The following is a 21539-nucleotide window of genomic DNA, read 5'->3' as shown; positions in this document are numbered from 1 at the left end:
CCACTAACCAAAAGTCGCGCAGCCGAACACAATGCAGTTACCCTTTGCAGGCTGGCTTCATCTTTCCATTAATATTTTTGCGGTACCTTCGTTCAACTGCACGATGCGCATTCTTTTTTTTCGTTTTGGTTCGAGTGCCCTCTGAACAACCTCATATTTGGTGATTTCTTTGATAGAGGCTTCTTTGGACCGGATTGGCTTGGGCGATATTGTTTTCTGCGGCTGTTGGTGGACTTATCGCATCGGGCTTCGGTAGAAGTTTTGGGGCCTATCTAAGAGTATATCGCGTCATGAAATTTGGCTTAGCCACATTCGGTGCTCAACATCTCGATAAATTGACTGAGAATCAATGAGGGCTGGAATAGTTCTATCCCAATCATCAAGACACGACCTCAACCAGACTATTCTGTGGGGTTCAAACTTCTCGGCATTCACAGAAGATCAACTTCAGATTCAGCCATTCGTAGGCGACCTCTTCGACAACTCCTTTTTCATGGGCACCTGGTACATGTACTTTCCCTTCTTGTCGAGCGAGATGAAGTGCGCAGCGGCCGCGCTCGACGTGGCAGATCGACAGGATGCTCACAGCATGACGCTCGCGGTTCGAGGAGTTTTGGAATTGTTCCGACTCGTTAAACGGGAGAGAGAGCTTCACCGCCAGATCCTCGCGTTTTCTATCTCGCACGATCACCGATCCGTTCGGATTTATGGCCATTATATTGTGATTGAGGGTACAAAGACCTCGTTCTACCGTCATCCTGTTCATGAGTTCATCTTTACTGCAATGGACGGGAGAGAGAAATGGACCGCATACAGATTTACCAAGAGTGTCTACAATACCTGGATGCCTGCTCACTTCAAAAAGCTTTGCTCAGCAATCGACGCAATACAACCCGATATACATTTTGAAGTCTGCGAGGAATCGGATCTGCAAATTATTCCTCCATCAACACGACTTTCACAGGGTCTGGAAAGCCATGACCTTTCGGGGCCAGGCGCTATAGATGACGACGAACCTAGGATCCTCAATCCGCAGGAAGTGACACCAGAAACTTCTGTTACGCAGACATCAACCCAAGCGGCATTCAAGAAGCCAAAGAAGAGATGAGACTCGGTATTTACCTTTCCAGAGAACTTCTAGAGATTGAAAGGTCGGATCGGCGCAAAGTCATATTGACCCTATTACCAGATTTGAACTCTCAAAAGCATCCAAACTACAATTCGCCTCATCTGAACTTTCGCAAGGTCTGGAAAGCCATCACCTTTCGGAGTCAGGAGTTACAGATGACTACGGACCGAGCTTCCTAGACTCTAAGGAAGTGCCCCCGAATACTTCTGTCAAGTCAACATCCGCCTAGCAGTTCACCAAGCCTCCTCCGAGTCCGCTATTTCCACTGTGCCTTGGGGAATCATCTGCGGATCACGGCACTACCCAGGGGGCCATTCATATAACTATGGATCTACGAGACGCCGATGAAGCACTCTACCGATCACTTTTAATCCTCACTCACTCTCGCCTACAACCTTGGTGATTCACTTTCCCGCTTTCCTTCTGGTATAGTCTGCGGAAAAAGCGTCCGCATGTCTCCGGCTACTGTAGACCATAGATACTCTAGTGATGCAGTCAGGTGACCTCCGGTGTTATTCTTATCTTCCCATCCTTTCTTCCTTCTGCGCCGTTATCTTCTCCGACGCGGGTCGAGGTGAAATGCGGAAGTCCCCAACGCAGGCAACTAATGTCTGAAGGATATCTCCCTTGGATCTGCCACCGTTACAGTACACCATACTCAGTGTGTCTGTCCTCTGAGTCCAGAGGCTACACACTCGGGACCTGCTGCCGCTGCGCTCTGTGAAAAGACTCAAAACGAGAAGCAACGAAAGGCGGCGGTCTTTCCGGGAAAGGGGTTTCACCACTACTCAAGACACGTTCTCGTCGTAATCTGGACTCCTCCAAAACCCCCATATGTCGCATCAGATCGACTCCCAGCTCCACTTCCTACTACGCCGGAGATTCGAGCGTCCAGCACTACATTGCATCAGCGCTCTACCCAGACTGTCAAGGCTTTGGGTGTGCACTACGTTCTCAAATATGGGCCGGGAACCAAGATCTGAGAAGGACACAACCTAATTCTTCTCCGTGCACACTGGCCTTCCCCTCGCATTCCACGGCTGCGGGCAATGTATGGGGAAGACGAGGACGTGTTCCTCATCATGGAGCATTGTGAAGAGGACAACCGGCAAGACATCTGGCCACAACTTCGAGATTCGGACAAAAACACCATAACGAAACAGCTTCGGACAATATTGGATCAACTACGGCAAGAAGACCGCCAAAACCGCCAAAACCATCGTTCTATGGTAGCTTGGACCCTGGCCTCTCCCATACTTTTTATGGATCAGCAAGGATGATCCCAGCCACCGGTGCTAAGTGGCTTCCACAGTTAGATTGGCATAAGATGTCATGGTCTGATGATTCGTGGATTTCTCGACTTTTGTCGACAACCTTTGATTCTGAGGGGAAGGTTTTCGGGCACTACGCACTCGCCCGGTCGATCCGTGCCCTATCTACAACGCACCCACTTCAGCCACAAATATTGGCAGCGTAGCTACATCTACCGTACGGAGTGCTCTATCCCAATTCCTCGACACAAGAAGTATATCTTGCTTAGTTGTGCGAAATGGCTGCCAGCGTCTTTTCTGCTTCGATATGCCTGAGTCGTTGATGTCCGGCTACTGCGACGCAAGCTACGCAGAACGATCTTTCCTTGGCATCGATCTCGCCAGGGAACGAACCTTGTCGGGAAACGATTGTTTGCTTACCAGACCTCTTCTTAATATCGGCAGAACAATCGCCGCCCCTCCTCGCCATGGGTTGGAGGATTTTGCCTGTTGTCACATTTTCGTCTCAATGGTCGTCAACTTTTCGGTGCTTCACAAATGCGGGAATATCTCTGATGGATTGTGTGGCCGGCGCCAGCCTTATCTCTCGCGCAGTGAGAAGTCAACACTATGCTCCTTTTAAACCTGGTCAAGATTCCAGCAATTCGTCCAACTCGATACTGCCGGCCTTTTGGAACTCTTCTCGATGTCTATGGTTACGCACCTTGCCTTGTAGGTACTCAACGTAATCCCAGACTGCGTCGTCACGATAGCCGGGGATGTCCAGAGCGCTCACTGCTATTGGACAAAAGATTGATAATTGGCTCTTTGTTTGTGAGGACTGTGGCAAAGGAGGCTCGGCATGATTAGGTATCACGTTGGTGATGTTGACAGGAGGATATCCTTGTGACGATGCTGCTGTTGCTTTCCTCTTACGATTTCGTCGTTGCTCGTCCTCGAGACGAATCTTTTCCTGGAGAAGTTCAGGGACATCTGACTGTCGAGAGTATTCCCATCCTGACGATACTGAACCAATTCTTTGAGCAAAGGCGTGTTCAACTGGCGGTGGACTTTGCCGATAGTGTCCACCCAGCAGTGTCTGCCAGAATTGCATGAGAACTGCCGACACTCGAAGAGGTTGTAAACATGGGGCCAAGTAACAGGTTGTGAACCGTGGCAAGGAGGCCCGAGATATCTTTGCCAAGTACTACGCCGACGGCGACTCCGACTCCGAGTTGGTCCAGTTCTGCATAGCGGAGATCACGGCGACTCTGGAAATGGAAAAGGTCCAGAAGAAATCCCGCTAGATGGAATGGCTGGCGACCAAAGGGAATCGCCACCGGCTCTTGATCGCCCTCTACATCCTCGCGATGCTCCAGTGGTCCGGAAATGCGCTCATCTCCTATTACTTGGCCATTGTCCTCCACTCCATTGGCATTACAAACCACAAGACCCAGCTCATCCTCAACGTATGCCTGTCTCTGTGGAGCTTTCTCTCTGCCTGCGCCGCTGCCTTGCTGATCGACAAGGCCGGGCGTTGTCGTTTGTACCTCACCGGCATGGTATCCATGGGAGTCTCGTACATCATCTGGACCATCTGCTCCGCCATCAACCAGGAAAAGGACTTCAAACAAAAGGGATACGCCGCCGCCGTCCTTTTGATGATCTTCATATACACGGCGTGCTACCACATGGTGGCACACATTTCACCCACCTACATCATGGAAGTTGTGCCTTATACTCTCCGAGCCAAGGCCTCCATGCTTTACCAGTTGAGCAGCAATCTGGTGGGCATTTACAACGCGTTTGTCAACCCTGTGGCCATGGGGGCTCTGGAGTGGAAGTACTATATCGTCTGGTGCGTCCTCATCGCCGTGCACCTCACCTTCATCTATTTCTTCTGCCCGGAGACCGTGGGCCGAGCTTCAGAAGAAGTGGCTGAGATCTTCGATGGACCAGACGCGCTGTCAGGAGTCAATGCCATTCGCGTGATGAGGCTGGATACTCACCCGGAGAACGCCCTGGAGCTTTCAGATCAGGAAGCCGTCGAAATTGGAAAAGATGTCATCCCTGTCCAACAGATTGAAAAGGCCTGAGGGCGACTCAGAGAAAGATGGCTGAACGAGGTGATGCCGATATCACATTTGGGACCATCTTCAGTCACCAGGTGTCACCAGGTCACCGTATGGTGAAAGACTCCCTAGTAATCGGCTATCCAACAGTAGAGGAGTGAAGCAGAGTGGGCTGGTTCGATTTTTTGTTTTACTCTGACCTCGCCCGATTTGGGACATGTAGGTTACCATCTCAAAGCTGTTAGGGTGATGGTATAGTATAGTAGATATCGTTTACTAGGCTCAGCTTAAACTACCTTAACATCGGGCGCGGACGCAAACACTCTCTTAAGCATCAAGTAAGGTATCTATGCCTGGACCCTTCTACCAGTCTTCGCTTTCAAGAACCAATGGACGGCTCGGTACCGTGACCCTTATTTGCATACTGCAATTCGTCTGCTGCCGAAACGCTGACTGAACATCCCAAACAAGAGCGACCACTCACATCCCAGGCCGTTGCTGGCGCCGTGTGCATGTTGGTGTACTTTCCAAGGTTTGCTTCGAGAACAAATGCGAGCCTTCAGTGTTGATGGACAATCCGCCTAAAACGCCCCGTCTTTGCGGCTGTACAGCGCCCGGCGTACTATAGTCCTCAGAGCCCGTCGCACCCTCCTTATCCAAGGCCGGCCAGAACTCGCACCCTTCCCAATATTCCAGATGCCGCCCCGCCCTCGCATATTCCAGCTCCTCGCGAATCCCGCCGCACTAGTGGCAGGTTCTCGTCCTCAAGCATGCAAGCTCACAACCTCCTCACGATCCGTGATGCATCCGTGACTGGCATCGGCCACCAGCTTGGCGTACTTGGCCAGCACGCCCCTCGTGTACCGCGGCTTGGGCTTGTTGGTGTTCCACTCCTCATGGCGTTTCGCCGGCGTGGCCTCGTCGACGCTCACATCCAAACGGCGTGTCTCGGCATCGATGACGATCTCGTCGCCGTCGCGCACCAAACCGATAGGCCCGCCCTCCATGGCCTCGGGCACGATATTGCCAATCAAAAACCCGTGCGAACCGCCGATGCATCGGCCGTCGGTGATGAGCGCGACGTCCTAGCCTAGCCCGGCCCCATGATGGCGGAGCTGGGCTTCAACATCTCCGGCATGCCTGGCCCGCCTTTGGGACCCTCGAACCGGATCACGACGACCGTCTTCTCGCCCTTTTTGATCTCGCCGCGCTCGAGTGCCTCATAAACAAATCCTCCGCGTCGTAGGCCTTGGCCTTGCCGACGAACCGTAAACATTCCTTGCCCGTGATCTTGCCCACGCAGCCTCTCGGCGCGAGGCTGCCGCGCAGGATCTGGATGTGGCCTGTCTCCTTGATCGGCTGGGAGAATGGCTTGATGATGGTCTGGTCCGACGGGAAGTCTGGTGCGGACTCGACGTTCTTCTTCAGTGTCTGGCCCGTGATCGTCATACCTTACGCTTGACCACGCCTTCTTTGATCAGGAACTTGAGGAGCGTGGGGATGCCGCCGATGTTGTGGAGGCCATTGAAGACATACTTCCCCGATGACTTCAGGTCGGAGAGGAACGGTGTCCTGTCGGTAACTCGCTGGAAATCATCGATGGTGAGTTTGACTCCGACCGCATCGGCGATGGCGATCAAGTGCAGCAAGCGTTGGTCGAGCCGCCTGTGATCATGACCACCACCATGGCGTCCATGAAGGCTTCGCGGGTCATGATGCCGAGAGGTCCGAGGTCGAGTTTGAGCGCGTTCTTGATTGCACCGCCTGCAGCCAAGCACTCCAGTTGTTTGGCTTTGGACACGGCTGGGTTCGACGAGCTGCGGGGGAGTGTCATGCCCAACGTCTCGATAGCTGATGCCATCGTGTTGGCGGTGTACATGCCGCCGCAAGCACCGGAGCCTGGGCACGCGTGGCGGATGATGTCGAAGCGTTGTTCCTCGTTGATCTCGCCCGTGATGAATTGACCATAGGTCTGGAAGGCGGAAACGATGTCGATGTCGGCGTGTTTTGGGTTCGGTTGCATCCCAGTGCTATTGAATCGCCGTAGACCATTATCGAGGGTCTGTTCACGCGGCCCATTGCCATAATAACGCCTGGCATGTTCTTGTCGCAACCCGGTATGGAGATGTTGGCGTTGTACCATTGACCTTGCATCACCATCTCTATCGAGTCTGCGATGATTTCTCTTGACTGTAAACTGTATCTCATGTCCCCATTTTCGTCTGAAGGTCCGTCACGACTGCGGGATGAGGACGAAAATGAGCGACTACGACAGAGTCAGTATATGGCCTCTCAAGCATGCAAGATGCAGCATACATATTACGGCCGAGACAACTTTGCCTCAGACGTAGACTTCTGAAGGATGCCGAAGCTTTCATTGTGCGTGTGTGTCTGATATTGTGAGCTCGACAACAAATGCGGTGAATTACGGTACAGACTCGCTCGAAGCAGATTCAATCTAGGAATCTGTGAGTTACAATTCTCCTCTCTTCCAACGCTCCCAGCCTCGAGGCGATTCTCGGTCACGAAAGCAATTGCGAGAAGATGCTGCAGACGCTGCCGCTTCAGCGCAGGCGATCTTTCTCCAAAAATTCCCGCCAAATATGCAGGAAAGCGAATAATTGGGACCGAGGGATTGTGCAGCCAATCAGGAAGAAAATAATCAGGGATATCTTCGGGGAGCCCCAACGCGGCTCGACATACAAAGAACTCAACGGCAAGATGGCAGGTTTGATGGTAACTCGTAGGCAGAGACGCATATTCCGGCACGCCTGCTTGGAGAAAGGTATCATCCTGCTCAATCAGGCTTCTATAGTTGTCCCAGTCTGTAGCCCATATTGAAACACGAATTGTTTCCTTTCAGCCATGAAAGGAGGATTCCAGTCCCCTGCTGCTGTTGTTACAGTTCCTCTTCGACCCATCGAAGACCACCATCGACATTGATGCCGCCTTTAACCCAAGGCATCTCTCGGACTTCTGCCAGTGGCTTTCGTCGTGTGCTGTGTTTCAAAAGTCCATCCACGCATGCTGAGCCCCTTCGAAGTCACGACCCTTTTCCGCATCCCAGTCGCCGTCTTCATCGCCATACTTGACCCATGCCTACTCACATCGAGCAATTCTGTGGGGCGTTCGTGCTCGAAGGGTGGCTGGATCTCCTCTAGTTCCAGGTTTGGATCGAACGGAAGCCGACCTTCCATCAATGCATACAAAACAACACCCAGCGCCCATGCATCCGTTTGATGCCCATCGTAAGGCTGCCCCATGAGAATTTCAGGTGCCGCATAATCTTCACTTCCACATCTTGTTGTGAGCAATGGACTTTCCGGCGGCTCAGGGATCCGACGTGAGAGACCCATGTCGGTCAATATGACCACAGCTCGATCTAGTGTCTGCCAGTTCGGAACATTCGAGTGAACGCGGACCGGAATGTTAAGCAGGATGTCTGAACGTATCAGTATGCGCACCACATAAGGCTCAAAATATACCCACTCTCCAACTTGATGTCGCGATGGACAATAAATTTCTGGTGCAGATACCGCACCGCCGAAACGAGTTCCGCGAAGATTCTTCGGACAAGTGTCGGCACCAAAACCTCTTGGTACTTCGTTGCAACCTCGAATAGATCTCCGCCTGGACAATAGTTCATTACCAAAAGTGCTCGACCGGCTCTGTCCTTGCCAAATGCCTTGAGATGAACCAAGGATGGGTGTCGTATCGACTTTAAGATCTCCATCTCTCGTTGCAAACCGACCTCGATTCTTTCTGCATTCGCTCCGCCGGCTGGGCCTTGTTCGACAACCTTGACCGCGACCAGTCTGCGATCGGGCCATAAGCCCAGCCATGTTGACGCTGTCTTGTCGGGAATCAACACTGTCCTTGCGATCCTTGTGGATAAAGCGTACAGCCAGGTAGACCTTGCTGAACGTTCCTTGTCCCAACTCACGAATGGCTTCGTAAGATGCTTCTGGCGTGGAAGACCTCGAGCCTCGGACGTTTGAGGGGGATTCGTCCTCATGAGTCGTTTCCATCTTATGCACGACTTCAGCATGCAGCTGGGCTCGCTCAAGAGGCTCCGCTATACTTCCACGAGGACCCACGAACTCTTCACGGTGCATGGTTGAGGCTGACTGGTTGAGGTCGGACGGAGTTCCAGTACTGACGACGACATGTCGAGGTTTTGGCATAGCTAGTGCCTCTGGAACATAGTCACTCGCACTCCTAGCGTGGATTTCTTCGACTAAAGGTCTCCGACCATCCGAGTCATTCGATCTCGGAGGCGAAATGAGGCCGGGTAGCCCCTGCGACGAGGTGAGGTTGGTGATAGATTGCCCAGGTTGTAGCTAGCAACGGGATAGGCTGGAGGATTCATATCCAGCTTGAAGGATCTCAGAGACGACATGGAAGAGCCTCGAGACCTTGTCCTTGAGATTGGCCTCAGCATTTCGAATGTGCCTGTAGTTGGAGATGGAAGCGGTGTGATGTCGACCATAGCCGCGATCTGCGGCGAAGATATAGTCGTGCCAGGTGAAACAGAGCCGGCAGAGGAATGTAAATGTGCTCGGATACTGGGCACTCGGAAGGGAAGACTTGAAGCAGAAGTACTGGATCGTATTCGCGACTCGGACTCTATCGATTGAACAGAATTCACCCGATGGAGGGCATTGACATCGGTTTTGATATGCAGACCGCTCATGAGTAGGGCGGCGTCATGATGTACCGCAACAGAACTTTCCGGAGAGGTTGATAGCTGGGCATTGTCCGAGAATGCCTGCTGGTTTGCTTGGAAGGCTAGAGCATTGTTCTGGTGTATGGTGTTACTCAAAGGATCGTTGGCCGTCGGTTGTATTGGAGGGGTTGGGAAGAAGCGCTCGTCATCCCATTGCTCCAACTCTTTTGGACGACCTCCTGGATAGGAAAACCGATCGAGGTCATCTTGGACCCGTGAGACTCGGATTCGGACTGCGAGAGGTCTAAGGACATTCGAGGATCTGTCATCTTGTCCTTTGTCAGGACGAGGGTAAGGCGAGGGGCGGGACCCAGCGTAAGCCTTGCTTCATAAGCGAGTGCATGGGAGGAAAAAGAGTGTGGTGTTTGAGGAGGTGAGGTTCATAGTTTATATTGATGACCGGTTGCCGAGGGACGCGATGTGGTGAAGTACTCAGACATGACTTTCATGGAAGATCGTTCAAGTGGGAAGATCTATTGTGGTGTTGTTGACTGGTCTTCTGCTGGGGGAAGTCAGCGAGAGCGAGAGAAGGGACACTTTGTACCAATGGCGCATGCGACCGTTGCGCGTGGGGGAAGACTGTTGTACATACCTAACGCTTCGTGAGGCTTAGTTACATGGTGCCCTGGTGAGCCTAATTTTGCCTAGACAGCTAATCATTCAGCCCCCAACTTTACTGCGGTAGTGCCTGCAGACGGTCCTGTTCGCCAAATGCCAATCGTCAGGTTTTGTCCTTACCAACAATGCCCTACCTACCGACACGTCTGCCAGATGCTGGGTACACCATAACACTTTCCAGCATGATGATATCAGCGAATATTGAGGCAATTGCTTCAGCAAGCTCTGTATGATCCTCTTCGTCCACGCAGCATGCATCCACCCAGAAATGTTGTACGTCGGACACCGCGCTTACAGGACCACCTTTCTTCATTGCTTATTGCAACACACTGTCCGTGACAAGGCTGATGGTGTCAAGGAAACACTTTTAAGCCTACATCTTATGGCGATGACACTATGTGAAAACTGTGAGGTGGCAAGCTTGACCCCTGGTCAGTTCGAGATTCTAACCTGGGTCATGGTTGATCAGCACTACCAAGCGGTCTTCTCGGGTCAGAGTATCTGTCTGCTGTCTCTGAAAGACCTTCAGGGATCAACATAGTGCCATTGTGATCAACTTGTCCAGCCATTATCTCCAGCTCTGGTGCGTACAAGTGCAGTGAGAGCAGCAAGCAAAACAAACAACAGTTGCCATCCATCTCGTGACCGGGAACGGAATCACTTGATACCTTGGAGTCATACTATCTCTAGCTTGAAGGCTGATGATATCTTCGTGAATGGCGTTGTGTTTCGACAAAGCGCTGAACCAGTGGAATGGCCAATTGGTTGCAAAAGTACAGCCTCCAGGCACTGTTTCCGCAACAACGTCAAAAAGATGGACTGCCGGCCTGAGACGCACTCAAGGCATAACCCTGATATCGTTCGACGTTTCAGAATTGATGACAACCGGCGATAAGACACCTGAATGTTTTATGCATCACGGTCTTCTGGACGGCAAAAGTCGAGGAAGACGTCGGCGCAAAATCACTACCTTACACTATTCCCAGATGGGCTTAACTAGCCCAACCATCTGTTTGCGGGTTCCGACTGATACAACTCCAGACTCATCAATTATCAGCCGTCAGTCATCGATTCAGTCTCTGACCTCTGCTCCCCATGTGCTTGATTGCTACGTCCGACACCCAGACTACTTATCTTTTGGACGTGCACGCGCCAACTTTGCAATTGTCATGAGCGGCTTGTCGAGTCCGCGGCGAAGTCTTCTTGCTTGCGTCCAATGGTACAGTATTTACCTCTCAAAATGGTGTCAAGTCAGACTGATCTGGCTCAATTGACTTAACTGCCTACTTTCTGAAGTCTTGTCTGACGGAGTACCACAGTCGACAGAGGAAAACGAAATGCAATGGAAATATCCCACTTGCCGGAACTGCCTACGCCTTGGTAAAACATGTGAATGGCCTGCCGTGGATAGCAACTCCGCGGCTTTGAACAGCATCATTCACACCAGTGCGGCACTCCCAGCCTCGTTCAATGCTTCTCCAGCAGCAGCTCCAGACGACCTCAGCGATCAGTAAGCTGCCTTCTTGATAAATGCCTTCTTTTCTTTCCCAGGCTATGGTTTGATATCCCAGAGTGTGATGCACCCTTCCTTAGAGATGAGTCCGGCCAGTCAATTGTCGCGTTTTCTGCTCTACGCCATAGGCACCCTTGCAGCTTTAAACCTTTCTACGGAGCAGTCCGCGAAACATTTCATGTTCGACAGACCCACGGAGCTCTCTGTTCGTTTGGCTGCGGTTGCACAGCGTTACTCACGAGACACTTCAGATTGTCCCTTCGGTACGTCTGCTGATTTATTCCTCGGGTAGCAGTAGTTCTACGCGAACCGCGCGGATCATTTCCATTCGAGACTGCCAACGATAATCTAACGATTTGGATTAGTCGCCACGACTCAAGCAAACCTTTTGCTTGCATACAGTGAACTGCTTTGCTCGAGGATCATCAAGGCTTGGATTTATGCTGGTCTTTCCATTCGAATGGCTCAAGCTTTGCGCCTTGGCAAAGAATATCATGGCCGACAGACTCCTCTAGAGCGGGAGACTAGACGTCGTATTATGTGGACATGTTTTATTGTCGATCGACTGCTCGCACTGGTCTCTTCTAGGCGCTACGCCATACCCCGGGACTCCCTCACAATCCAACTTCCGTGTCCCGAGGATGCATTCTTGTTTGAGGAAGCGATGCCCGGCCCAACCCTGCATGACTTCTCGGCGGAAGTTGGTACTCGCAACCTCTTGGCTCAGACAGTCAAGAGCATCGAAGCCTGGGGTGAAATGGCACACCACTTTGCGACTGGTACACGACTTACATCAGTGACGTCGGCTCTCGATCGGGAAAACGAGTTCTATCAGTCTGAACAACTGACCAAAGGTCTGATTATGGCCCTCCCGAGAAGGTTGAAATGGTCACTGCAAAATTATGCAACACACCGGGCACTAGGAGTTGGCTGCCTCTTCGCCACCCACTTGTTCATCCTCAATCAAGCAGCATGCCTTGCTCATCAAGACTATCTCCCACAAATCGGTCAGGACTCCCTCCTGCGAGTTGCCGAAGAACCAACTGCTCACCAGGCATCGGCCATGCCAAGCACACGTCTTAGCCAAACCGACGAGTACATGATATCGACGTGCCTTTTCCATGCTGAAGAAATCAGAAGCATCGCAATTCACATGTTTGGTGGAGACCAGGTCGACCGTGCGTACATGAGAACACCATTCTGCGGCGTTGCGCTGGTCACAGCTGCCGGTATTTTCCTGTGGCACGCTTACTTTGCAGAAGAGCAGCTGGCAGAGTTTCCTGATAATGGCCTACAAATCCCTTCATCGAAAATGAAAGTACAACAGATTGCCCAAATGATCGACTTGTGGAAGGATGATTGGAAGATCGCGCAGACATGGTGCGAAACGATTGAACTTTTGAACCTCGTGTATGCTGCAGCATACAAGAAACCCGAAATTGAATTTGAACATGTAAATCTCGCCACAAGGGACTCGTCTGCAAGACGTCCACACAGCGAAGAACCCCTCTAGTTTGGAAACGGGGTTCCGGAGCCTGGAGATGCAGACGCTTCGCTGGTCAGAAAGGTCAGGGCTACGCTTCAATCGACTTCAGAGTCTTCCGCGCTACGTCGAGAGCAAACGGAGCATTACATCCAGAAATTGTGGGAGGAGATGCATGCAAACGGGGGTCCAATGTTTTGGGTATGAATCTATCCATGGGGCCACCACTGGACTACGCAGGTATTTCAGATTTGGATGTAGGCACCTTCCCACTCAACGACCCTCTGGACGATTTGTTTCCAGAAATTCGGGATTGAAAACGATGAATACATTAGGCCTAGCAATCGACGTAGGTTTCTAAATGCTTATAACCTTGCTCCAGATTGATCAAAAAAATATGTCCACTGCATGCTTTGCCATGCCCCTGTTTAAGATGAAATGTCAGCCATTTTCCGCTTTCCAGTGAGTGACACGTAGATCTTACCAAGAAGCTTGACAGCCAGCACCGCTAGCGCCGTAGTATGGATGACCAGATGTCCGTCAATGAATTCCGGTTCGAGGCGGGGAGCACCTCTTCGACTTGCTATGCGGTCTGTCAGCTTCAAAACTTCCAGTACTATTTTCAGCATCACGTACGTCGTAAGCCTACGGCGTGGAATATGACTTTGAGGTCTTCGGGTTTACCAAGCTCAGGGACAAGAGCGCAACATCTTCTTTTTATATCCTCTGCAAAGTCTAGAATGACCTCGCCATTCCAATCGTTTTCAACCCGGCAGCCGCCTAGGATAACTCCGCCGCGACGTTGTCGTGGGAAAACGTATATGGTATCGCTATCCACTCGCCTAGGCGAGCGAAAGTACATGCAATTCAAGGGACCCGGCGGTGTCTCAATCAGCATTACTTGTCCCTATCGGAAGAGATTTTAGTCCTGCGTTGATGAACTTTACTCGGTCATAGGAAGACATACACGTGTTGGGTAGAGTTGCTTGTCCACTACCCCTTTGAGGGAATATGATCCCAGTCCCGAGCAGTTGAAGTATACATCTGCAGAATTCTCCTTGAAGAGCTCATCAATGCCAGAGTATGCCGCTCGGCGCATCTCAATGCCTGCTTTACGACACTGCACATGGAGCCTAGCACGTCGTCGGTTCGAGAGATCCATTTTCTCCATTTCGAATGCAGCACAAACCATGCGAGGTACGCCTGAGTGTCACGCATGAAAGTTGGCACGACCATGCCAAAAACACCTCCCACTGGAAGCTGCTCATTGGCAATATTCCTGATGCCGCCAACGAGTCGATCGTACCAAACTTTCGCGTCCCCCTGGCTCAGAACACCGGCCTCTTCAACAGGTCGGTCAAAAAAGGCTCGGATATCCATGCGACGAACACCAGCCTCTGGCACTTCGTCTGCCAGCTTGCCGAAACGTCTCTAAGTCTCTGCATCCCATTCCTCTTTCCGCCCATTGTCTGTAGCTGTCGAAAGCCAATTGGCACCTGCCCAGGGAGAGCAGTACTTGATGCTTCGGTCTCCAGGAAAATACTTGACAAGAATCACGACTCGAGCCGATGCATCACGGCGTTTCAGCTCAAGAGCGGTTGAAAGGCCGATCACACCGGCACCGAAGACCACGCAGGGTCGAGGGACCATGTCTAAGAGACAGCCAGGGTTTAACTCTTTGTGTAACGCGACAGGTGAACCCTTTGAGGAACGAGACTGCCTGCCTTCCGTTTTCGCGGCATAGAAAAAGAATTTCATGTGAACTCAGGAAGCTTTCAGAGCACGTACTAACTCAGCCTCGGAAAGGGACTCTTGTCGGAGCAGAAACATATTGACTGATGGGTCCGGCAACTAAGTGGATATTAGGTTTGTTGATCGGCTGTGCCGCGTCGCTCTCGGACGGTCACATTCACAAAGTGTGTTCCAGATTCGCTTCAGATCGGCTGTGCCGTGTTCTGCAGTGAGGAGGTCATGTGGACGTTGGATCTTGGAAGGGTGGCCACCTCAGGGGGATGGTGCTGTATGTCAAGACAGCGGGGTATAAACCAAGTCCACTCTCCCAACAAGCCATCACCCTACGAACAGTCGCTTCGACAACCTGCATTCAAGTTCTTTTCTTCTTCGCGTTCTAGGCTGAAGGACTGACATTCAAATCCGGTCTTGCTCAGAAGCGCCGGTGCTCCCACATAGTCATAGATCAAAATTCTAAACAAGCCAACATGCTGGGTCCTGAAGAGAAGACTGTCGACCTTGGTCCAGGGACTGGAGAGGTCGTGAGTGTTGATCAGCACTCTTCCCTCATCAAGTCTTACATGCGGAAATGCGATTGGCGCTTGATCCCTGCCTTGTCCTTGACCTACCTTTTCAAGTGAGTGAATCTGTCTACTCCCTCGTCATTGCGCCTCTAACTCCAAGACAGCTCTCTGGACCGCTCTAATCTAGGAAATGCGAAGACCGACGGCCTCGCGAAGGATATTGGACTCACAGGCAATCAGTACAATTTGATACTGTCGCTGTATTATGTGCCGTTTGTGCTTTTCGGCCCGGTTGGAGCCTTTGCCACCAAAAGAGCCACGGCGAAGTACAGCTTATCCATCATGATGATTTGCTTCGGATCGCCTCGCTCTGCACTGGGACTGTGAAGAACTTCTCTGGCCTGCTCGCCTGCCGCTTCTTCGTCGGCATGTTTGAGGCGGGGTTCTTGCCATCGTAAGTTTTCCCAAGTTTGTCACCATGGTGTGGGTTCGTTCCTGATAACATGCAGAGTCGTCGTCTACCTGTCCACCTTCTATACCCGCAATGAACTAGCTTCGCGAATAGGGATATTCTATGCTGCCTCGGTCATTGCATTCGCTTTTGGTGGACTGCTAGCCTATGGATTGTTCCACATCCACAACGCAGGCCACTACAGCTGGTCATTTCTCTTTTTCACCGAAGGATCTCTGACCATTCTATGTGGAATATTCCTCGCTCTGGTCATTCCGAGGACTCTACAAAGCGCGCGGTGGCTTGGACAAGACGAAAATGCAGCCGCCGAGTCCCGTCTGCTGAAACTATGGACCGACAAAATCAACCCGGCATTCTCGTGGAGTGAGGCCTTCTTGAAGCTGAAGACCTTCTACATATATATTAGAAGCTTGATCTCGATCTCCTTTGGAGTCTTGCTTGCCTCAAACGCCAACTTCCTGGCCATCATCACAGTCAGACTCGGATACTCGACGGTGAAGACAAATCTGGTAAGCCAAGCTTCTGTATTCTCCAGACCGACATGGACAAACCTCTTGACCGGTTTTCTCACAGTATACTGTGGCCCCGGACCGGTTTCCTTCCTTTCTCGAAAGTGATGAAGCTTGATACCAGAGAAGAAAGAATCTCGCATTATCCATAAGTTCCCCAAACCGCCACGAAGATTGTGCCCGGCAGAAATGAATCACTCTCCCGACCGTCGATACTTGAACACCGTCAAGCCAAAGTGTCACAGAGAAGAGAATTACACCTCTTTACTTCTTCGAAAATTATTCCGAAGTGAGTTTTTTCTGTACTGACCTCTTAAAGCAAAAAGGGTGCGAAGACCAGAAGCAATATGAGCCAACAATAGGGGATCTACAAAATCTAGGATGTTACGGCCACTGTCAGAAACCATTTGCCCTCAGAGATAAAAACTCCCGACGCAAGAATGTACACCTTGAAAAGATCTGTGCCAGATGCGAATATTGATATTAACGCGATAATAAGGGCAGTGTATAAATCAAAGATCTAACTTTTAACGAAGTGACTTCTTTCGGCCTCTTCCATTCTGTTGCTTCGGTGTTAATACTGCTTTCTTTCCCTCACGACGTTTGCTTCTCCTTTCGGCGACTTTGATTCTGCGATGGCCTTCTGGAACTTTGACGCGAAGCGTAATCTTGGGCGGACCGACTCGCAGTCGTATGCGAGTGATATCGCCGGCGGGGAGAGTAAGTTCTGCGGCGAAAGGGCCGGTTTTGAGAGACCCAGCAGACGCAGCAGACAGTCTCTCTAAGGGTGCGGATGGCATCGGCTCACAAGATGAATTGCGCGCAGTTCCAGCAATGGTCGCTCCACTCCACTGACTCACGCTGTCGTCTGATGGCAGGGCAGGTACGGACAAGGGCGGGAGTGAATGCGAGCATAGATATTGATGGAACAGGGCGTTGACATCGACCTCTCCTGGAATCGACCACGCCATTGGAGATCGTGTAATGGGATGGGAATGAATCACAGTCGAGGTCAACACATTTATCGCCATCGCCGGCGAAAGTTAGAGCATTATCTGCTGTCGGATTGTCTCCTTTGTTTGCTCCGATGGACGGAAGTTCTCTCAATCTGTGATCTGGCCACTGGCCCATTCTAGTGTGAGGCTCTAGGGGAGTTTGCATCATGGCAACGTCCGCAATTCTGCCCACCATAATACGAATACTTTGCTGGGACTACCATCGACAAGAGGTTGACTCCGTTGCATCCGTCACTGCCTAGCTCGGTCAGATCGGTAGCTCAATGGTCCATGGTGCCTCCACGGCATCTGGCGTGCAATACTCCGACTCCGATGGACTGTTTCCGGTCGAACTATGCTTGCGTTCGGAGGAGGGTAAAGAAACCCCGAGGCCCACCGGCGACGCGAGTTTCGTCAACGCCAGATCGGAAAGACTTGGGTCGATCAGTAGGCCTGGGTGTGGGCGGCTGCAGGAGCCGACGGGAGCAGTTGTCTCACTCAACTGCGAGTGGGCCGAGGAGAGCAGAGTGTCGAAGTAGTCTCTCGATGAGACAGCAGGATCAGAGGTCACTGCCATCGCGGCCTTCCCGACAAAGGAGGACTGGTGATTGCCCTCGGGGACGTCAGAAGAGTAGACGGACTTGGCGAAGGCGATGAAGCGGTCTTCGGCTTTCGAACGCGATCGCTTGGCACGACAATGTCGTTTGCTTATGCTGGACCTGGTCCGCTTGTAACAGTGAGTGTCCTGGGCGTGGTATTGGAGATCTACGACGGCATCGAAGGAGAGGCCGCATCGCGGGTCGGGGCACAGCGTCGCCTTTATCTCGTTCGAAGCGAGAGCGAGCTCGTCGTCCTTCTCGAGCCCGTCGAAATGCCCGTCCAGGTGCAGCTGCCAGGGCAGCTTTTTCGTGAACTGACGGAACCGCTCGTCGGGTGGGAGTAGCGAGTTAAACAGGCAGAAAGGGCAGTGACCAGCTGCGGTCAAGGTCTGACGGAAAATCAGGGGATTCCACTGGACTGGTAGCGACTCTATATCGTCCAGATGGCGCCGGCAATGCTCGCGCCAACCCTGCTTGCCGGTGATCCACTCGTCACATTGGAAGCACAGCTCGGCAGAGCCGTGTTTGGCTGCGAGACTGGTCTTATGGCATCGGTAAATGTGATCCCATCGGGCCGCGAGATGGAGGCTGTCGAAGTCAACGTAGTCAGCTAGCCGCCGTTGGCTGGATGGGAATTGAAGACATCCCTGAGGGAGGAGTCACTCGCCTTTCCATCTCGACCGCGCACGCCGATACGGGACAGCGGTCGCTCTCTGGACGCAGACTCGGGCGGTAGGCCACCTTAGGGTTCTCTCGACACAGGGTAATCATATCTTGGAGAGCCACACGCCCCTCAGGGCTCCGGAGAGGAACGTCGAAAAAAAGAGAGGAGGCCAGACGGTCACGAGGTGGATCCAGCCGCCGGACACGGCTGAAGAAGCTGGGGAGCGATGCGACAGGCGATGCCTCGTTTTCGGTGTCCTGGTGGACCTTCCGGGGTTGGATCTCCTGCCACCTGCTGAGTTCTTCCGACACCATCTGGCGTTTCTGCCAATACAGCTCCTCCCGACGGGTCCGTTCAGGCTTGCTGTCGTGCACGAGTGAAAGGTGTCGGATCCGTTCTCCGAGGAGCTCGATCTCCTCGTTGAGCGCGATGAAGTCGGCGCGCCCTTTCAGATCCGCCTGCACCTTAGCCGGCAGCGATTGCAGCATCTGCGGGTGGTGCTGCAGTGAGAGACCGCGGAAGCCCTCCAGGTAGACAGTACGGCGGGGTTTTCCCCAGTAGCTGGATTGCCCGTCGACGGTACTTATTTGAGGCATGTATGAGCCGAAGAAGGTGTCGGAATTTTCGTGACCTGCAAACTTCATTCTCTCCGCGGTCGAGTAGCCGTTGTCTGCGGCCGAGGTTAGCACTTTCCGTACCAGCGTTCTCGTCGAGTAGAATCTACCGTCAGCCTTGACCAGCACCTCCCTTCTAAAATCGTGAACCCGGATATTTTCTTTATACCCGGCTCGATGGCCCAAGCCGACGAGCCCTGTGCTGAAGGAAACTGCAGGTTGAATCCTTCCCGTCGGCCCCTCGGGGGACATGGTCCGGAAAAAAGGTACCTGGTGCAGCTCTTTCCGAATTCGAAGATGGTGTAAGGACCCATCGACCGGGGCCGGGATCGCCTCGATTTCCTCGAAGGTGAGGTAATCTTGGAAGGCGCCATCGGCGAGGGCGATGGCCAGTAAGGGCAGGACCGGATTCGCGTACAGCGGTTGCATATTCTCATACATTCCATGCTGTGGTCTGGGGGAAGCTTAATGTCAGAAGTATACTCGTTTCAAGCGGAGAAGGGGAAGTTTTCGGTCAACCAACCTTTTGTGTGGCTTATTGGTGAAGCCTTTCGCGTCGCGCGTGGCCCGCACGGCGAGCTCCGGCTCTCCTTGCTCATTCTTGAAGACGACGAAGACGACATCCTACATCCGAATTGTTAGCACGGGCCCAATCCAGTTTGGATGGCACGATATTCTTACCTTATACAGTAACCCTCGTCCGGAGCCGCGGCGCATGTTGGATTCGAAGATTTCTCCCACCCTCGACGGCGTGTAAACGAAGAGGATGCAGGCCGCGTGGTTCTGAACCAGGCTCCTCGGATGTGTATACTGGTGCCAATCCTTTTGCCACTCATGTTTGATCAGAACGATAAAATGGGGCACCGTCATAAAATGTGGCTGCCGTCGTTCGGTTGAGAGGTGGTACCTTTTCTTCAACACCGTTTCTATGTACTGATACGAACTCTCAGCTTCGCCGACAGAAGTGAAGTGGGATCGAAGAGACAGGATACGAACATAGTACACTGACTCCGACACCTCGTGGGGGATCTTTCGGTTACCAGGTTGTCGCTTCCAAGCGGCGCCAAAGTCGGTCCACTTTTGCTTCATGTAGCACAGACTCAGGCCAGTCTTGCTCCCCTTCACAATACCCTCCATGAAATGCTTCGCAGACCGTAAATCGTAGGGGGTAACACCAGGGTTTCGCCTTGCATACCTATATCCCAAAGTTCACCTTTATTAGCAGAGCCCAGCAGAGCCCAGCAAGGCCCTTGGGCGGGCGAAGAACTTACTCGTCCCAGAGGATGGTCATTCGATCGTAGTTCAGCTCCGTCCCGGATTCAATAGGTCTGCTAACCGGATCTCCATTCACCTCGGCGTTCGCAATCGGCTCCCAGCCGTTCTCCTCCGCTTCATCGAAGACTTCCGCCGCGGTTTTCTTTCTCTTCGGCATTAATTAAACAGGGAGCGGGACCGGAAACGCCGAGAGGAAAGGCAAAAGAAGACGACTGGGGAGGGAGGGAGGGTTCAAGTACGACGAAATGCCAGTCAGGTGCGTTTAGGTAGTCAGGAGACCGGATAGAAGGAGTGATTCACACGATAAGTAGAGCGAGGGCGGGGGGAAATGTTAAGGATCAAGAGAGGGAGAGGGAAAGAAAGAGAAGACATTGAAAGGAAAAGAGGGAGAGAAGCATTGTCCTACAGAACTGGGGGATTCAGTTGACCACGTCGAGCGATGTAGCAGGGCATCCTCGCAGGGACCCTACCTTTCTTTCATCAGGGCCAAAACGGGCCCTCATAGACGTGATCGGGTCAAGTTACCACGAGGCTGGATGTGAGCGACATTGGCGCCTGTAAGATTGGAGCCCAAAGGGGGGCCATCCCTGCGGCAGGCGAGCGAAGCACGGCAGGAGCGGGCCAGAGCCGTCAGAGAGCATGAAGGAGCATGGGGGAGCAGAAGGGAGTAGCAAGGGAGCACGAGAGAGAGGAAGGGAGGAGAAGAGAGCGGACGAGGGAGCGAATCGACTAAATAGTTATTAGCGCGAGAGCAAAGCGGCGAGGGATGAGTCAGCGAAACGGGCATGGTGGTCGACTGTTCGGGGATTATATATATATATATATATTTATATACTCCGTACACATACCTCAATGAGGTTTGATATGATACAAAAGGAGCCAACCCTCCTTCCTCTCCCCCCCCAAAGTCAATCACTTGTCACTGGTTGCTTAATCAAGTACTTTTGTCAGAAAGTATTGTCAATGTTTTACAAAACATGGGGTCCAGGATCAAATCATACGTGACCACATCTGACGGTATAAAGTGGTATTACGAAAGGGAAGGGTCAGGACCGAACCACATCGTTTTGATTCCTGATGGCTTGGGAGATTGTGAATTGTACGACAAGGTCATGTCATTGATTGTGACAAACAAAAGACTTTTGTGTCACCACTTTTGATATGCCTGGTATGTCGAGATCTGGTCAAGAAGCCCCCAATCGAAACTTGTACAAATGTCACTACACAAAAATTGGCAAAATATATCGTTACGTTGTTGGACGAATTGGACGAACAAGACAAAGACGGCGATACCGGTACCACCACCACCACCACCACTCCAACGACATTTTTCGGTTGTCGTTCCGGTGCTTCTACGGTCTTGGC

At 52.1% G+C, this 21539-nt stretch overlaps 12 protein-coding genes across 12 annotated transcripts; 5 read left to right on the top strand and 7 right to left on the bottom strand.

The window, feature by feature from the left end:
* Positions 1 to 349: 349 nt before the first annotated feature.
* PV06_10895 (uncharacterized protein) lies at positions 350 to 1108 on the top strand (the record flags this gene model as incomplete). Its single annotated transcript, XM_016412488.1, has 1 exon — positions 350 to 1108. One exon carries the CDS (start codon positions 350 to 352, stop codon positions 1106 to 1108), a length of 759 nt encoding a protein of 252 aa, XP_016257213.1.
* Positions 1109 to 3028: 1920 nt separating this feature from the next.
* PV06_10894 (uncharacterized protein) lies at positions 3029 to 3493 on the bottom strand (the record flags this gene model as incomplete). Its single annotated transcript, XM_016412487.1, has 1 exon — positions 3029 to 3493. The coding sequence occupies one exon, from the start codon at positions 3491 to 3493 to the stop codon at positions 3029 to 3031; it is 465 nt and encodes a 154-aa protein (XP_016257212.1).
* Positions 3494 to 3686: 193 nt separating this feature from the next.
* PV06_10893 (uncharacterized protein) lies at positions 3687 to 4475 on the top strand (the record flags this gene model as incomplete). Its single annotated transcript, XM_016412486.1, has 1 exon — positions 3687 to 4475. The coding sequence occupies one exon, from the start codon at positions 3687 to 3689 to the stop codon at positions 4473 to 4475; it is 789 nt and encodes a 262-aa protein (XP_016257211.1).
* A 740-nt stretch (positions 4476 to 5215) lies between these two features.
* PV06_10892 (uncharacterized protein) lies at positions 5216 to 5458 on the bottom strand (the record flags this gene model as incomplete). The annotated part of the gene is made up of 1 exon (XM_016412485.1): positions 5216 to 5458. One exon carries the CDS (start codon positions 5456 to 5458, stop codon positions 5216 to 5218), a length of 243 nt encoding a protein of 80 aa, XP_016257210.1.
* An 83-nt stretch (positions 5459 to 5541) lies between these two features.
* PV06_10891 (uncharacterized protein) lies at positions 5542 to 6594 on the bottom strand (the record flags this gene model as incomplete). The annotated part of the gene is made up of 3 exons (XM_016412484.1): positions 5542 to 5834; positions 5908 to 6037; positions 6130 to 6594. 3 exons carry the CDS (start codon positions 6592 to 6594, stop codon positions 5542 to 5544), a joined length of 888 nt encoding a protein of 295 aa, XP_016257209.1.
* An 808-nt stretch (positions 6595 to 7402) lies between these two features.
* On the bottom strand, positions 7403 to 8499 carry PV06_10890 (uncharacterized protein; the record flags this gene model as incomplete). The annotated part of the gene is made up of 2 exons (XM_016412483.1): positions 7403 to 7893; positions 7941 to 8499. The coding sequence occupies 2 exons, from the start codon at positions 8497 to 8499 to the stop codon at positions 7403 to 7405; spliced, it is 1050 nt and encodes a 349-aa protein (XP_016257208.1).
* A 189-nt stretch (positions 8500 to 8688) lies between these two features.
* Positions 8689 to 10108, bottom strand: PV06_10889 (uncharacterized protein; the record flags this gene model as incomplete). The annotated part of the gene is made up of 2 exons (XM_016412482.1): positions 8689 to 9446; positions 9934 to 10108. 2 exons carry the CDS (start codon positions 10106 to 10108, stop codon positions 8689 to 8691), a joined length of 933 nt encoding a protein of 310 aa, XP_016257207.1.
* Positions 10109 to 11517: 1409 nt separating this feature from the next.
* PV06_10888 (uncharacterized protein) lies at positions 11518 to 13140 on the top strand. Its single transcript, XM_016412481.1, has 2 exons — positions 11518 to 11571; positions 11674 to 13140. Exon 2 carries the CDS (start codon positions 11769 to 11771, stop codon positions 12819 to 12821), a length of 1053 nt encoding a protein of 350 aa, XP_016257206.1. The 5' UTR covers positions 11518 to 11571; positions 11674 to 11768; the 3' UTR covers positions 12822 to 13140.
* Positions 13141 to 14222: 1082 nt separating this feature from the next.
* Positions 14223 to 14441, bottom strand: PV06_10887 (uncharacterized protein; the record flags this gene model as incomplete). The annotated part of the gene is made up of 1 exon (XM_016412480.1): positions 14223 to 14441. One exon carries the CDS (start codon positions 14439 to 14441, stop codon positions 14223 to 14225), a length of 219 nt encoding a protein of 72 aa, XP_016257205.1.
* Positions 14442 to 15010: 569 nt separating this feature from the next.
* PV06_10886 (uncharacterized protein) lies at positions 15011 to 15433 on the top strand (the record flags this gene model as incomplete). Its single annotated transcript, XM_016412479.1, has 2 exons — positions 15011 to 15159; positions 15211 to 15433. The coding sequence occupies 2 exons, from the start codon at positions 15011 to 15013 to the stop codon at positions 15431 to 15433; spliced, it is 372 nt and encodes a 123-aa protein (XP_016257204.1).
* Positions 15434 to 15474: 41 nt separating this feature from the next.
* On the top strand, positions 15475 to 16145 carry PV06_10885 (uncharacterized protein; the record flags this gene model as incomplete). Its single annotated transcript, XM_016412478.1, has 3 exons — positions 15475 to 15500; positions 15556 to 16027; positions 16092 to 16145. 3 exons carry the CDS (start codon positions 15475 to 15477, stop codon positions 16143 to 16145), a joined length of 552 nt encoding a protein of 183 aa, XP_016257203.1.
* Positions 16146 to 17290: 1145 nt separating this feature from the next.
* Positions 17291 to 20331, bottom strand: PV06_10884 (uncharacterized protein; the record flags this gene model as incomplete). The annotated part of the gene is made up of 7 exons (XM_016412477.1): positions 17291 to 18209; positions 18289 to 18955; positions 19010 to 19353; positions 19423 to 19523; positions 19581 to 19832; positions 19896 to 20094; positions 20171 to 20331. The coding sequence occupies 7 exons, from the start codon at positions 20329 to 20331 to the stop codon at positions 17291 to 17293; spliced, it is 2643 nt and encodes an 880-aa protein (XP_016257202.1).
* Between the last annotated feature and the right edge of the window lie 1208 nt (positions 20332 to 21539).

Source organism: Exophiala oligosperma (assembly GCF_000835515.1).
Source record: "Exophiala oligosperma strain CBS 72588 unplaced genomic scaffold supercont1.16, whole genome shotgun sequence".
Taxonomy (NCBI): domain Eukaryota; kingdom Fungi; phylum Ascomycota; class Eurotiomycetes; order Chaetothyriales; family Herpotrichiellaceae; genus Exophiala; species Exophiala oligosperma.
Note: the sequence above shows the minus strand (reverse complement) of the source record. Positions and strands in the feature narration are given on the sequence as shown.